General features: G+C 38.6%; 2 protein-coding genes across 7 annotated transcripts in view; one reads left to right on the top strand and one right to left on the bottom strand.

Moving 5' to 3' along the window:
• Positions 1-9,300, bottom strand: part of LOC121860145 (protein MMS22-like) — a 64,608-nt gene extending 55,308 nt beyond the window's left edge. For 3 of the 6 annotated variants that reach the window (XR_006087822.1, XM_042357200.1, XM_042357201.1), the window contains exons 1-4: positions 9,215-9,300; positions 8,174-8,360; positions 5,238-5,469; positions 859-1,126 (exon numbers count right to left, since the gene is read on the bottom strand). Coding sequence is in view for 4 of the 6 variants with exons in the window: in XM_042357200.1 (XP_042213134.1) it covers positions 859-1,126; positions 5,238-5,469; positions 8,174-8,315 (642 nt within the window). In the remaining 2 variants the exon portion in view is untranslated. Of the gene's footprint in view, positions 1-858; positions 1,127-5,237; positions 5,470-8,173; positions 8,361-9,214 lie in introns of those variants that run through there. The other 3 variants (XM_042357198.1, XM_042357199.1, XM_042357202.1) reach the window with 2 other exon arrangements.
• An 874-nt stretch (positions 9,301-10,174) lies between these two features.
• LOC121860144 (tetratricopeptide repeat protein 27-like) lies at positions 10,175-16,181 on the top strand. Its single transcript, XM_042357197.1, has 2 exons — positions 10,175-10,331; positions 13,510-16,181. Exons 1-2 carry the CDS (start codon positions 10,253-10,255, stop codon positions 15,954-15,956), a joined length of 2,526 nt encoding a protein of 841 aa, XP_042213131.1. The 5' UTR covers positions 10,175-10,252; the 3' UTR covers positions 15,957-16,181.

Genomic DNA, 16,181 nt, shown 5'->3' with positions numbered 1-16,181 from the left:
AGATCTCCTTTTGGGAGGCACAGCTGCGAGAATAACATGATATTATTTGAGAAAATTAAACCATGAGTGTTGTGAGTACAAGTAAACAGCAAAGACTGAGTGAGGCTTGAGATATACCGTTCAATGTACCGTACATCAGACGCACAAGTTCCATGAGAAATTTTATTATGCAGTTGTGTACAGTTTTATAGTAAAATACCTACTTATGCAGTTCCAGATGCCACTCGTGAAATCAAACCCACAAATAACATTGGATACACATACAGGCAGTCCCAGACTTATGAACGCCCGTAATTAGGAACGGGATCCTAATATATTCATCTGTTCTGACCTAATAGCATTTTCTGGTACTTACAAATGGCCAAGGTAATTAAATGTTAATTTTTTTACTTTATTTTATAATGTTAAACATCATTTCATTGCAGTGCTTACATTATTTGTTTTATATGGGATATTGTTGTTGTTTTGTATTGGCAGGGTTGTGTTTTAATCAAACCTATGGAAATAAAAGTGCTCTGACTTATGAACAGGGTCCAGGAACATAGCCCTTTCGTAACTTGGGGACAGCCTGTATATAGTGAGGAAGCTACTAATTTACACTACCCTAATATTACGATTTGTTGAAGTTGATAAAATTCATCTTTTTCAGATATTTTAATCTAGTTTAATCATTACTTTCCACACATTAGAAAAAATAGATCATTAAAGACAAATATCACAGGAGAACTACTGCATCAATTAATAAATAATGCAATTTATCTGTTCCCAAAAGAGAGCCATGTGTACGAGGTCCCCTCTGAGCTGAATAAAATTGTTTGGCCTCCTTACAGTGAAGGGGTTAATAATGAAATAACTAACCTTATTCCCCTGAGAAGAACTTGCAGATGTCACATGCTCTGGTAACTCATGCAACGGACCAAGGTAGAGCAACATGTCCAAAACCTCAGCAACCACCGAGTGAAGAAACTCTTCATTGTCATCACACCCCAGGGTATGAACATAGGATACAAGGCAGTTCAAGAAGGTCGCAATGTCCTGTCGGATCTTTGGGTACTGAACATCGTGACAACTCTGAGTCATACATAAGCCCGACTGGGCTCCTCTCTCCAGTTGTGTTACACCTTGCCTGCAAGAAGATATAAAACTCTTGAAAACTTTGTCAATTATCACATGGAAAAAAAAATACAAAGGGTTTAACTAATGCATATAAAATAATGATGTGGCAGAGAAACGTATAAAATAAATATAAAGTACACTATACGGTGCTGTGCTGTAATGTGCTGTGCTGTACTATGGTGTAATAATAAAAATAATAATAATAATAATAATAATTGACGGCTTATTGAAAAAGTTCTGCAGCCCGAAGGCTGAAAATATACATTGGACATAAATGACTTATTACATACATTGGTGGTTTAACAAAAGCCTTCATTAGAGAAAGGTAAAGGAACATACAGTGAACATACAGATTAATGTAGGTGTTGAACAGCAAACACGTAGTGCAGTAACTCCCTCCCAGATGGTGTTAGGGGGGACCTGACGTGTAGTAGTTCCCTCATAGATGGTGTTATGAGGGACCTGACGTGGTGTTGTAATTCCTTCACAGATGGTGTTATGAGGGACCTGATGTGGTGTAGTAATTCCCTCACAGATGGTGTTATGACCTGTACTGTGCTGTGCTGTACTGTATTGTACTGTACTGTATTGTACTGTACTGTATTGTACTGTGCTGTACTGTGCTGTACTGTGCTTTACTGAGCTGTACTGTGCTGTACTGTGCTGTATCTTTTATTATAAATGATGAGCTCAAGTTAAATTTATTTAACATCAACTTAATGACAAAATGTGAAAAATGAACACAGAAAATTGTCCAGTGCAGGAGACCAAGGAAGTGTTAGTTTATATTTGAAACTCAATGTGTTAAGGCATTGTGAAAAAGGGGGAACTGGGCTTAAAGTTTAAAATAATTTCTGATGTTTTCATATTTGTTCACCTTATTTCTCTGTTTCACACACACTGTTTTAAGAACCTCTCAGCCAAGTAAACCGGACACTTCTGCATGTTAGTTATACTATGTTTCACATTTTTCATATTTTTGTTTTTCAATTTATTAAAAAAAATCTTAAAATGTTTCTATTTTTTCCAAAGATTTTTATTAGTTTAGTCAAGGAGTTGTGGGCTTACACCGTGTAAAAACAAATTTGATGAACTAAACCGAAAAAAGTGGGATTAATTCAAGTTGTAATGTTGAATCACTTCATGTTAAACTGGAGGTCTACTGTATTAAATGACAAAGGTTTTCATTGAGTTAAATAAATACTTACCGTATGCAGGTATTGACCATTATACACTGAGAGTAGAGACTTCGAAAAGCCATTGTAAAGTGATTGATCATTTATCAATATTAATAACTCATGGGGAAAAACAGATTCCGTTCCTAAGACCTTGAAGAACCAGAATTATCACGGAGCAGTTATTTTTCAACTCATAGTTTCAGGTAGACAAAAAAAATTGTTTTTACTCGCTTACATGCACTTACAATATTTCATACATAATATGAAAAAAATTAAATAAATAAATACAATAATTATTATAAGTTCAGAGCAGGTTAAACACAAGGAATTTTCATTTATTTTTTTATTTTAAATTTTTTTTGCCCTAAATTATGACTTTTTAATGGGGATAAACCAAGAGGTTTATGCTCATCAGATTGTCCAATGCTACAGGATGTACTACTTTTTTACACTCCATGTGTGAAAAGGGTCACCTGTAATTAAGCAAGTTACTCAAGGTTTATCACTGTAAAGATCTAAAAACATTGTTCACTTTATCTATTATTGTAGCTATTGTACATTAAGACAACACAGTGGTTTGGAGGGCCCCACTGACCAATGAATTTCTCAGTTCTCAACCCTCGTTTGTGGTTGCAATTGCGAAGCTTCGTGGCATCACTAGTGTATAATGCGTCTCCATAAGCCCTGGTTTATTCACTGATCAGTTGTCTAAGTGCAAAAGTAGCCAAATCAAGCCATGATGTATCAATTAATTTTAAAATATAAATTATAATGTAAAATGTCATAAGACAATGGTTTAGTAGTGCTGTGTAAGTGTCTTGGCATGTGACCTAACCTACTTCCTCATCACCTCACCACCTGACTCACTAGCTCGGCTCGGAATTACATCAATATATTTCTGTATTACTTTACTCTTTAGTATTGGATGTACATTAAAAAAAATTATGTTTGCACAGTAGTTATAAATAGAACCTCAGCAGATAAATCAAGCGTTTCTCAAGCGGTTGGTCTTCCCACCCACGCACCAACCATGTGAGGATGAGGCTAAAAATGATGCAATCTTTCATAATGACCAGAACCCTCTTGTCCCCATGCCCTGAACAGAAAGGTTTGGAGTAATTTTCTAGGCATTTTCTTGGATTTTCTGATAATTGTGCATTAATTTATAATCGACATTTGCTCTCAGACCCAGAAATAAAAATTTGGACAGATTTTCCAGATTTTGTTTTTATTTTCAGAAAATGTTCCTGATTTTCAGCCTCAGAAGAATGATCATTATAGTGGGTGACACAGATGCATGATAGGTGACACAGAGGTATGATAGGTGACAGAGGCATGGTAGGTGACACAGAGGCATGGTAGGTGACACAGGTATGATAGGTGACACAGAGGCATGGTAGGTGACAGATGCATGATAGGTGACAGAGGCATGGTAGGTGACACAGAGGCATGGTAGGTGACACAGGTATGATAGGTGACACAGAGGCATGGTAGGTGACACAGATGCATGATAGGTGACAGAGGCATGGTAGGTGACACAGAGGCATGGTAGGTGACACAGAGGCATGGTAGGTGACACAGAGGCATGGTAGGTGACACAGAGGCAGACACAGGTATGATAGGTGACACAGAGGCATGGTAGGTGACACAGATGCATGATAAGTGACACAGAGGTATGATAGGTGACACAGAGGCATGGTAGGTGGAGGCATGATAGGTGACACAGAGGCATGGTAGGTGACACAGAGGTATGACACAGAGGCATGGTAGGTGACACAGAGGTATGGTAGGTGACACAGAGGTATGGTAGGTGACACAGAGGCATGGTAGGTGACACAGAGGCATGGTAGGTGACACAGAGGCATGGTAGGTGACACAGAGGTATGGTAGGTGACACAGAGGTATGGTAGGTGACACAGAGGTATGGTAGGTGACACAGAGGCATGGTAAGTGATGCAGGCAGCCAGATATAAAAAAATTTCCCAGATAATTTTATATCTCTGCATTTCCCGAGTTACACTAATACATTCTGAGACCGTATCCATGCTGAGTTATATGAAATGCCGAGTTATCGAGGGTTTATTGTAATTATGCGCACTTGGAGTACAGAATTCTGACTTTTAGACTTCCCTCCCGGATTTTTCCCGGTGAGTCGAACATCACTAAACTGAAAAATGACCATTGTTAAACAAGAATGGTTCTTAAAAATGTTATACAGTGGTCCAAACACAATTGGTTCCACAGAGTCAGTTGTTAACTGAAAATATCATTAACAGAATCAATGGGATATTGGGTAATTGGTTCCAACTCACAGAAAAAGTACATACAAAGTACTGTATACTGGTAATGGAATTAACAAAACACTGAATATAAACAAAATACAGTACTGTACTGTACAGTAAAATATTTTAACACTAAATTTGATATGTGTATGTAGAATTCCCGGTGGCTTTGTTTACACAGCGGCATCGCAAACAGCTGTTTTGTAGAGGCAGTCAATGATGACATGCCATATTCTTTACAGAGTGCATTGGTTCTAATGCCTTCTCTGTATTTCTTAATAATTTCTGCACTGTATATTATCAATATGTCAACTAAATTTCAGAATGACCAATAATCTTAATATAAAAAATGCAAAAATATTCACGAGCACAACGTTCTTGATATTTACTCCACTAGAAACAAATGTAAACATAGAACTGATTACTGTATTGGCGGACTAGTCGCTCAGTCGATCAGCTGATGGGCGCACCAAAGCTGTTTCTCGTAAGGCTGTCGTAAATAGAAGTTTTACTCGTTAGTCGAACTGAAAATCCTTAAGGGAGCTAACTCGTAAACTGTAATCTCGTAAATTGAACCGCTCATTAGTCGAGGCACCACTGTATTATTAAACCAAAATATTGCTAAGTGAATGATCGTTAAATGAAGGATATGTATACATACCTGACGGCAGTAAAAAAGTGGGCGAGATTGAGGTGCAGGTTGTCTTGTGTGCACGGTAAGTTGAATATAACTTCAGAGGAGAGAAGAGCTGTGGGACAGGGATTTATATGCCGAAGGAGCTGTGCCAAGACTTCTTGACCGACACAAGACATGTTGCTGATGTTCTCGGTCCAACGAACCTCTCCCATGCAGGAAAATAACAGTGGGCCATCATTTGTAGCCAAGGAACATACTGTCAGAGAAAACAAGTGAAGAAAACACACATACATTAAACATCAATACTGATTAACATAATGTACTTCTATTAGCATACGACTGTGAATTTAAAGAACTGAACACACAGTTATACAACATACATTCTTCATTACAAATATAAAATAGTCATGTATGAAAACTACTTTTATAGCCAAAAAGAGGAGACAAGTAACTTGCCCCTGACCAGCCTGCACTAGACAAGGTGCTTGGCATCCTCCTCAAGTACTGGTAGGTTACACAGTCTGGAAGGATCACCATAAGTGATTGCTTTAAAAGTTTATGAACCTTCAAAATCACCAAGTCAAGGCCTTGGGATAGGTTACTTCATTCTCTGAACTTGTCTGTAATAATAATAATAATAACAATAATAAAATAATAAGTAAATAATAATAACAATAGTTGTAATAAAATAATAGAAACAACAATAATAATAATAATACTGTAGTTACAATAATAAAGGATCAGTCTATCATAGTTCCCACTATGGATGGGACACTCGGTTCTTCATTTCCTCACCTCACCTCACCTCACCTAGCAACAATGAACTAATAATTATCATCTGATTCTGTCAATAACACAAGGGAGTCAGAGAAGACAATCCAATTCAAGGACATAAATAACGACCTTTAAGCACTAAGAAGAGGGTAGCTGACTCTGAGAAGAGGCTAGCTGACTAAGAAGAGGCTAGCTGACTCTTAAGAAGAGGCTTGCTGACTCCCAAAGCTGCACCTCTGTAGCACTTGTAGGCCTAAAGCAGATGAATTGGAGTATCACTAAGTGTTTTGTCTACAGAGCAGACTAGAGATCAATAACAGAATTTCTATATAATATGGAAACAAACAACCCACTTAAGAAGGAAAAATTCAACCTTACCAAACACTAGAAGCCAACAAACTACAGAAGGACCTCAAATAAATTGGGGCAGACTCCAGTCTGCAAAAAGCAAATCTATGGGGAGGGGGGGAGGGGGGGGAGGGGGGAGTTGAACAACGAAAGAAAGCGAAAGTCATTGTTTTCGTCATGATTTTATCCCACTTTCCACTGTAATACGTACGTCATTTCAGCAAAAATATTACATTTCCGTGAATGTATTATATCAAGCACAGTATGAATAGAATATCATTGTAATATAACAGTATTTTAACCGTAAATTATTAAAAAAATGAGTAACATCTCTTGAACATCAGAAGGTTAGGTAAAGTGTTTTGTTTTTGTAGTTTTCTTTTGTTTCAATTTTAATTACCAAAGATTGATGTTTCAAATTTAATGAACAAAAATTGTTGTACAGTGAACCCTCACTTTACGCGGTTAATTCAACCCACAGGGTACCGCGTAAAGTGAGAAACACGTAAAGTGAACAACATAACATATGGGATTAATTGAAATAGAGACCGGGCCGTTCCCCAAACTCCACTTTTTCAGACACAATACCTACGTTGTAGTAAAAATAACTTCTTAATTTTATGATGGTATGCACACACAATTAATAATTAAGAGAAATATCAATAATATTAGGTTTTTTAACACTTACATTAGTAGAAGAGATGGCTGGACACACGGGGATGGGGGGTTGGTTCCGAGGCAGAGGGCAGATTATTGGCCCTCACCTGTATCACCTGTATCACTTGTATCACTATCCACCACAGAGGCTTGCAGGGCCTCTTTGTCAAACCCCTCAAAGTCCATATAAGTCCATATCCTCACTATAATTATCACTATCACTGACTTGGGCCAGCTGTGGTGGGTGGCGGGTGAAGAACTCGGTAATGTTTTGATGACTGGGCGACCTTGTGCGCACCCTGCTCGCGCCGCTTACACAACATGGCGGATGGCAGGAGAGGGCAGGAGGTATATTCAGGATTATTTTGATAAAAAAAAAAGAAAAATTGTGTAACGAAATTATAACTGATTTTACTGACTCCGGTATCAACAACTGCATCCAGCCCATACGAGCACAAACTGATCGCTATAAGAACAGCCCAGTCCCAACCAGCGCAAAAAATTATCAATAACTTGTAATCAATCAGTGTATTCACTCCCAGTCAATCTTACTTTTTGCACTATGATGAAATGCCATGTAGTTTGAGCTTCTCCCCACCTAGTTATTATACAGTCATGCGCCGGTTAACGTCCTAGATACGTTCTTGGAAACGTGACGTTAACCGAAATGGACGTTGTCCGATCATCACAAACTTTTTATTTATACTTACGTGTACTAGATATTTCTTTGAGTATATTTTGTATTTAACATTTACGGATAAAATTATGCAATTTTTGTCTTCTTATTTTATTGGGTTATAAAGATACTGTATCTGATTAAGTGATAAAAGAACAAAGTAGTAGTATATGGGATGGCTGGAAATGAGTGTGGAAAGATAATATCTTATGTGTCAGTGTGAGGGCTCAGGGTCAGGCGATACATCTCACTTCTAACGGTCCGCTTAGTGATGCAAATAGCGTCATCGGCCGGCAAAAAGGGTTAAGCGTGACTAAACAAGATTATCATACCATCTTTATTGCGTTTCCATCATCTCACCAATAAATCATTCCTCCAACTTGTATATATTCAGTACAGTAATAACCTACTGTAAGGCACTTATCTTTAAAGCCATGTACTGTAAGGGGAACCTCTTCTCAACACCATATTATATACTGTACAACCTACACAACAGAGACATTACCTCTTTCTTCCTTGGCTGGAGATGTATTAAGCTCACTGATGAAGAAATCCATGTAGTCAAGGCTGTCACTGTCCATCATGACCTCCCCCTTCTCCACCGGGGGAGTCAGAGGGGGAGTCATCGACATTGTTCCTTCAGACATTATTCCTCAGGAAATGAAGACTAGAACAGTTACAAAGTACCACATCTGAATAGAAAAGAAAAAAAATATATATATATACAACAGTTTTAACTTAACCAAGCTAAGAATGACTCATGATTGTGCCCACCAAATGCTTAGGAGTAATGATAAGTAGGAACCTTAAGCCAAGTAAACAATGTGTTTTTGCTCGTAACAAGGCTAATAACGTACTTGGGTTCATACAAAGGAGTGTTAGTTACAAGACTAGCGAGGTCATCCTAAAACTGTATCTTGCTCTTGTGAGACCACACCTGGATTACGCAGTTCAGTTCTGGTCACCGTATTACAGAATGGATATAGAATCATTGGAAAGAATTCAGAGAAGAATGACAAGACTAATCCCGGGCATTAGGAACCTTGAGTATAGAGACAGGTTAAAGCATCTTAATTTGCACTCCCTCGAGAGACGTAGAGTGAGGGGCGACCTGATAGAGGTGTCTAAATGGAAGTCAGGGCTAAACAAAGGGGACATTACAAGGGTACTCAAACTATCCAACCAGGAGCGAACTCGTAACAATGGTTTTAAATTAGACAAATTTAGATTTAGGCGTGAAATAGGTAAACATTGGTTTGGAAACAGAGTAGTGAATGAATGGAACAAGTTACCAAATATCATCATTAACTCGAATACGCTGAATAGCTTCAAACAAAGGTTGAATGCTTATATGAGCAATAGGGGTTGGGTGTAAACGGGACTGCCCAGTATGGGTCAATAGGCCCGCTGCAGTTTCCTTCCTTCTTATGTTATGTTAACACCCCAAGGCCACCATCACCTATTAACAGCTGGAGCAATCAACAGACACCGCCAGAAATCCTCAACACTCTCTATATACTGTATATTCTATTCCACGGTAACTCACCCTCCCCTCCAACACCTCACAGTTACCCGCCCAAATATATTTACTCTCCCAGCTGACTGCTCGGCCTCCCTTACCATACAGTAAAAGTATTACACTGACATTTTTTCCAGTTCTTCAAGACAAAATTAGCATAAATTTAAAAATAAACGTTATATAAAATAAAATTAGTGTTTAATTTGCAAAATAATCAGTTTTATGTTCCTTTTTCACAATTATCTCAAACAAAAACAATAGCCTCTACCCGATGAAAACGAAAATTAATAAGATATTTTTTTCCAGTATACACACACACCTATGATATAATTATTGTAGTACACACACACACACACACATATATATATATATATATATATATATATATATATATATATATATATATATATATATATATATATATATATGCTCATAAGAACATAAGAATGGAGGAAACTGCAGCGGGCCTATTGGCCCATACTGGGCAGTCCCGTTTACACCCAACCCCTATTGCTCATATATCCATCCAACCTATGTTTGAAGCTATCCAGCGTATTCGAGTTAATGATGATATTTGGTAACTTGTTCCATTCATTCACTACTCTGTTTCCAAACCAATGTTTACCTATTTCACGCCTAAATCTAAATTTGTCTAATTTAAAACCATTGTTACGAGTTCGCTCCTGGTTGGATAGTTTGAGTAATGGTGTGGCTATAAGGGGAGCGGGGAGGCCATTTAAAAAAATACAGGTAACGGTGACTAGTGATGACGCGTTTTTAATGATCATTTTAAGCAACATTCCCAACACTCACCATGAGCGAGGTCCCCACCCCCCCCCCCTTCACCTTCTCACCATCCTTATATCAAATTTCCTAAACAAGAAGCTATCATATGAAGTTCGACATAAAACATGGTAATTACAAGCTCTTCAGTTATAAAGGAGTTACATATAGTTTACTGTATATACGCAGGAGTAAATGGTTCTGGGGAGTACCAGTGTTGGCACCTCACACACGTCTTGTTGACTAACGTGGTCTGACGTTAACGAGTTGGCCTGGTTGGTGATGGCAGTACTCCATGAATTAGAGCGAAAATATCTATCCTCTGAGTATGCCATTCAAAATCATGAATCAAACATTGAAGGTATGGAAATATTATTGGATTGTTTGGTGGATTGATGTTAGTATTTCAAAGTCAAGCTGTGAGAGGGTCCGACTAATGTAGCCACAATGAAGTCAAATAATGGTCCTACATGAATAAATCACTGCCAATCACTTCTCGACTAGTATTTGGTGTCACAAAGTCACAAAAAATTGGTAAACTTAATTTAATCTGAGTTGTGTTGTGTTGTGTTGTGTTAGGTTAGGTACAGGCACTTGATCTATTAACTCAGATTAAATTAAGTATACCAATTTTTTGTGACTTTGTGACACCAAATACTAGTCGAGAAGTGATTGGCAGTGATTTATTCATGTAGGACCATTATTTGACTTCATTGCAGTTACATTTGGCTACATTTGGGTAATTAGTCGGACCAGCTGCGAGACAGTAAAAAAAAAATGGTAGCAACAGTACTTGCTTTTAGGAATGTGCTGTAGGACATACCTGGTGGAGAGTTAATATATTAACCGCATGATAAAAAAAAATTTCGGTTAATATTCGTCCATTGCCTGTCCGCAGGTTCCCGCCATGTTTTCCTGAGGTTATACTCTACTCAGTCACTTGTCTCCTCCTTGTAGGTTAGGTTAGGTTTAGTTAGGTAGGTTGGTTCCTTTGGTGTGAGAATATTTTTGGGGGGTTATTATTCGGTTTACCACATCTTCAAATCGCATAGAAGTACTTACTTTTAGGCAATTTCTACCTCATACATTCCTCAATCCTTGAAGCCTCTTGGAAACGTGTTTCTTTCAGCAAGATCACACAAGTGAGGAACGCCTATGAAAGTAGATCATTAAATCTCCACCCACCACGAGCTGTCTGGAGCCATGAGGCGTGTCACACTGCCAGGGGTTAGGTTTGGATAAGATGGGTTAATTTAGTGAAAGTTAAGGGACTAGATGTTTCTGATGTATTTGGATGTTTTTGATGGAAATAGCTGTTTTTGATCAAGGATGACTTGCATTTTTTCTTTTATTTAAACAATGCATTTACCAAGGAAACGAAGGTCAGATTTGAACAAAACACATACAAAATCAAATACCCCGTGAAAAAATGTGAGAGTTTGCTAAAACGAATAATTACCATTTTTTTTGTGTTTTACTCAAATTTGACCTTCATTTTTGTGCAAATTAGCGATGTCTGTTAAAAATGATGTAGTGGATATTTTACCGTGATCGTAAGTGCACTGTGATTCGCTAAGCACTTTCTGTTTAATATGACCGGCTAAGAAGTTACGCAAGGTTAGGTAGGTTTCTTTGGTTGGTTAGGCCAGGTTCTATTAGGCTCTAGTAAATGTTGCCTCTTTTATAATAATAATATGTGGGAAAAAATGACCAAAATCGAACAACTCCTTCTGGTTAGGTATGTTTATGGCTACATAATGATCGACTTACAGCAAAATAAATGCCAATTACCGCCAGTCACGGTCACATATTGTTCTTGTGATGTTTGCCGACAATGGATGATTAGCTAATCAGAGCACACTCACAGTGCAGTAAACAGCAATCACAAAATTCCAGAAATTCACGACACTCAATTGATAGAACTTTTTTCTATGGTCATATTCTTATACCTGTACTGTATTACATTAGGTTAGGTAACACTTTTTTTTCTTCAGATTCTTTGGTTGCTGTAATCTGCAATTTTACCAATAGCATTAGTTGGAACTTGGCTGGTCATGGCAAAATATCTACTGCCTAAAAATGAAAATGTTAATTTTTGCAAAAACCGCTAATTTGCACAAGAAATAAGAACATAAGAAAATAAGGAGTCTGCAATAGGCCGGTTGGCCTGTGCATGGCAGCTCCTGTCGAGAATTACTACCACTCTCTATCATCCATGAATCTGAATTAGGTATTATTATCGTTTCAGTCATGTAGTGAATTTTAGGATTTAGTAACTTATTTACGACTTCACAGCCGCTGATTTTTCATAGAAAACTAATTTAAAAATGGCAAATGTGTTAAAAAGTGTTTACAGGTGGTCCCCGGGTTATGAAGGAGTTCCATTCCTGAGGATGTTTGTAAGTCGGACTTGTACGTAAATTGGAACACATGCTGTATGTATACCGTACTTACAGAACAATGTTTAAAATTCCACTATATCATAGTGGAAGTCCTTATATACATTTAAAATCACTTAATTTAAGACAAAAGAAGAAATAGAATGACAAAATTCAATAAATGAAAGTAACAAATATGTCATCAGGTAAATAAAGTACTGTACTGTAAATTTCAAATCTAACCCCGTTCGTAAGTCGGGGACTCCTTGTATTTAAGAGTTCAGTTAAGTTAACCTTACCTTACCTTAAACTAAACTAACCTAACACTTGCTGTGGGCAAAATTATTGTTTCTGAGACTGGGAGAAGCAGCTGTGAAGTCCTCCATATAAGCTTAGGATTTAAAATTTTGGAATTTGTAGTTTAGACAACTCTTGGACACTTTTCCTTTATAATGTTTCTGTCTGAAATTTATATTTTTCGAGTATTTTAATAGATAAAATTGCCAACAATATTACTTGTTTAAATTGGGCATAATCAAACACAAAAATTTGGAAATTGTTGAATAGTGTCAAGATATTCCAAACTCGGTTAATTCAGATTTTTCGGTAATTCGAGTGAGTCAGAGAGCCCCTTTTTGTTGAGTTAACAAGGGTATAGTGTACTGTGACATGGGTTTACAAGGAGAGCTGTTAGTACAGTACAGCTAGCGGATTAATCCTGAAACCTAATTTTATAGCCAAGCCTTAACTGGGAACCCACATATTGTTCCTTCTCTCAAGAGTATCTGGCTGACAGTGGAGCTGGATTGTTGTTGATAGTTTCTTTTTGTAGCTGACTGAGTGATTGAGGGTGTGCACATTTGATGGTATCTGATTAATGTGGAGAAGGTTATCTAGCCTTGGTTACTTGCAGCTGCCGTTGTTGAGTTATCATACCCTGGGTGTTGACCTAAACTTGGCCAGTTGTATAACATGATTTTCCCCAGCCCAGTTTTGGCTATACTGTACTGTATAATGGGATTTCAGACCATTTTGTGAGTTCAAGATTGATAGTTTATGAAAATGTATTTGTTGGCAGAAGACATTGATTCATCTTTATAAACTAAAGATATTTTAATTCTCTCTCTCTCTCTGTTTATTTTATGTTATTTATTTTTTCAGGTGCAGAAGTTTGGGGAAGTGTGTCAGCACTTGTTGCTGTTGGAAGTTACGTAGCTGCATTACAGGAGCCCGAGTGTCAGGCTGCACTTGGTAGTGGGAGTAAAAAACGGAGGGCTGCTGGAATCTCCATCACGGATCACTACCATCAGGTTCTGTCAGCCTATCTTAGTGATGGAACACCTGATAAGCAACATGTTGTCCTCTGCATTGGCTTATCATCTCTTCAGCTCTTCACACAGAATAACTTCACTGGACCACTTATTGGTCCATCACCAAATTCTTTACTGCCAGGCTTAGAGCCTGAGGGCTGGAGTGATGAGGAGGTAAGAGAGGAGGCATTACAGTCACTAGTGGGGGATGCTGAAGGAGTTTACAGTTTGCTGTACGGGCCTGAGTATCTGGTGCTGGCCCGTCTTATTCTAATAGACCTTCGATCATCCCTGTCAACGTGCTTGAGTGTGGACTGGTGGTGTTTCCGCTGTTCTCTCCTGCACCAGAGAGTTGCTGATGAACGGTCGCCTCAGCTGTATGAAGTACTCTTACAGGCTCTTAACGAGGTGGAAAACAATCAACAGCTGGTTAATATCAGTATTTCAAGAGACCTGATGGCTCTCTACCATCTTGAGGCTGGATACCTTCACTTGCATTATTATGATGTTGGGCGAGCTGGTGACCATTTTCAGAAAGCAGCACAAGCTTTGGAGATAGAAATTGAATTATCGGGCGCCCTAGGGAAAAGAACAAAGTGGCAGGAGGAGGACCGACCCCAGTTGGTGGCTAAGGTACAGTATAAAGGACAACCACTGATGAACAGTGAGCTCCCTGGACACAACCTTCTTCCGTCTGACCTCCCCAAAGATGTCGTTCTCAATGATGATACCCGACTTAATCGATTCAAATTCAAAGAACAGGATCAAGATGTTATACCAGATTTAAGGCCTATTGAACAGTCGGTAATTCTGTCCACAATCACTTATAAGAGACGATCGTCGGCGGCAGATTTGCAACTTGATCAAGAGACTAAAGCATATCTTGCGGCACTCCTTCAGCATCCCAAGAACTGGTGCTTACAGATGTCGGCTTTACTCCTAAGGTCTCGCGTAGAGGCCACCGAGTCAAGAGCAATGGAACGTTCACTGAATCAGGTGGAAGAACTGGTATCAGCTGTGAATCGAACAGAGCCCTCTAGGTATGAGAGGCTGAAGCTCTTCTCTGCTTCATTAGTTCTCCCTCAGTGGGAACTACAACAAGAGTTAGCTAAAATGCTCATGCGATTAGGCTGTGTCAAGACTGCTCTTGAGGTATTTGAACGCCTCCAGCTTTGGGAGGACGTCATCACATGTTATAACGAGCTACAAATGCGTCAACGCTCTGCAGAAATAGTAAGAGGTCAGCTGGAGAAAAGAGAAACTCCCAAACTTTGGTGTATGTTAGGTGATGCCACAGATAATATTGAGCATTATAAAAAAGCTTGGGAGTTGTCTGGCCACAAGAGTGGAAGGGCCCAGAGAAGTTTGGGGAATTTTTACTATGTAAGAAAGGACTATAGTAATGCTATTTTGCATTATGAGAAAAGTATTGAAATCAACAAACTGCAATTCCCTGTTTGGCAAAGACTTGCCTATTGTGCCTTGCAGGTAGAACATTGGGAAAAATGTGCTCAGGCATATAGAAGATGTAGTGTATTGGAGCCAGATAGTTTTGAAGTTTGGAATAACATGAGTCAAGCATACTTGAAATTGGATCAGAAACACCGTGCCTGGAAAGCTTTGCAGGAAGCATTGCGGTGCAAAGTAGACTCTTGGCGACTATGGGATAACTTCATGCTTGTAAGCACATCCTTAGGCTACATGTCACATGCTTTAAATTCTTACAATCGCATCCTGACAATGAAGGAACGTCACGTTGACACACAGATTCTTGGTCGCTTAGTAAAGGCCATAATAGAAGGGAAGACCGATCCAGAAGGACGTGAAATACGAGGACTGTATAAACGATGCTCAGAACTACTGGGGCGGTTGACCAGTGAGGTGCCAACACACCCAGAATTGTGGTACCTGTATGGCATCCTGACTCAAGCTAATACAGAACCCAACCCTGAAACACGTCACATGGCTATGCAGCAATTCAAGAAGGCCCTGGCAGCATCTACGCAGAAATCAGGTTGGGAGAAGGACACTATCACAACTGTGGCTGCATTACATCGTTGTGGATATTTAGTAGATGCAGCCTTAGCAGCCACTGATGGTGTTGCTCTCAAGGTAGCTTTAGCTGATCTTAATTCTGTAAAAATGTCAGTACGTGGAGCCATTGTTGGGACTCAGCGAGGGCAAGTTAATGTAGTCACGGGTGAAATTGTGGAAGAAGTGCAGGAACCACTGAGGAGAGTAGAAGAAAAGTTTGCCATACTGCTACACAAGCTGGATGAACTTAAGCTACAGACATGATTGCAACCCCTGTGTTGTCCCAAGTGAGAATATTTTATACCTAGAGTAGAGTTCAGTGTTTTCAGCCAGTCCATCATATATTAATGGATATTTTTACTATTATTGTAACAAATAAGTACAGTACTATACAGTGAAAATTTGGTCACATTCTTACTCACTACAGTACAGTGTGTGGCTGCTGACATGTATATGTGACAATTTAATATATGATTTTTTTCTACATGA

Source organism: Homarus americanus, unplaced genomic scaffold (genome assembly GCF_018991925.1).
Source record: "Homarus americanus isolate GMGI-L3 unplaced genomic scaffold, GMGI_Hamer_2.0 scaffold5831, whole genome shotgun sequence".
Lineage (NCBI taxonomy): Eukaryota > Metazoa > Arthropoda > Malacostraca > Decapoda > Nephropidae > Homarus > Homarus americanus.
The sequence above is the reverse complement of the archived record's forward strand: the minus strand, read 5'-3'. Positions and strand labels throughout refer to the sequence as shown.

Coding starts and splice junctions, on each gene's coding strand:
- LOC121860144 (XM_042357197.1), top strand. CDS start 10,253: ATGGCAGTACTCCATGAATTAGAGCGAAAATATCTATCCTCTGAGTAT. Junction 10,332..13,509: donor TCATGAATCAAACATTGAAG/GTATGGAAATAT, acceptor TTATTTTTTCAG/GTGCAGAAGTTTGGGGAAGT.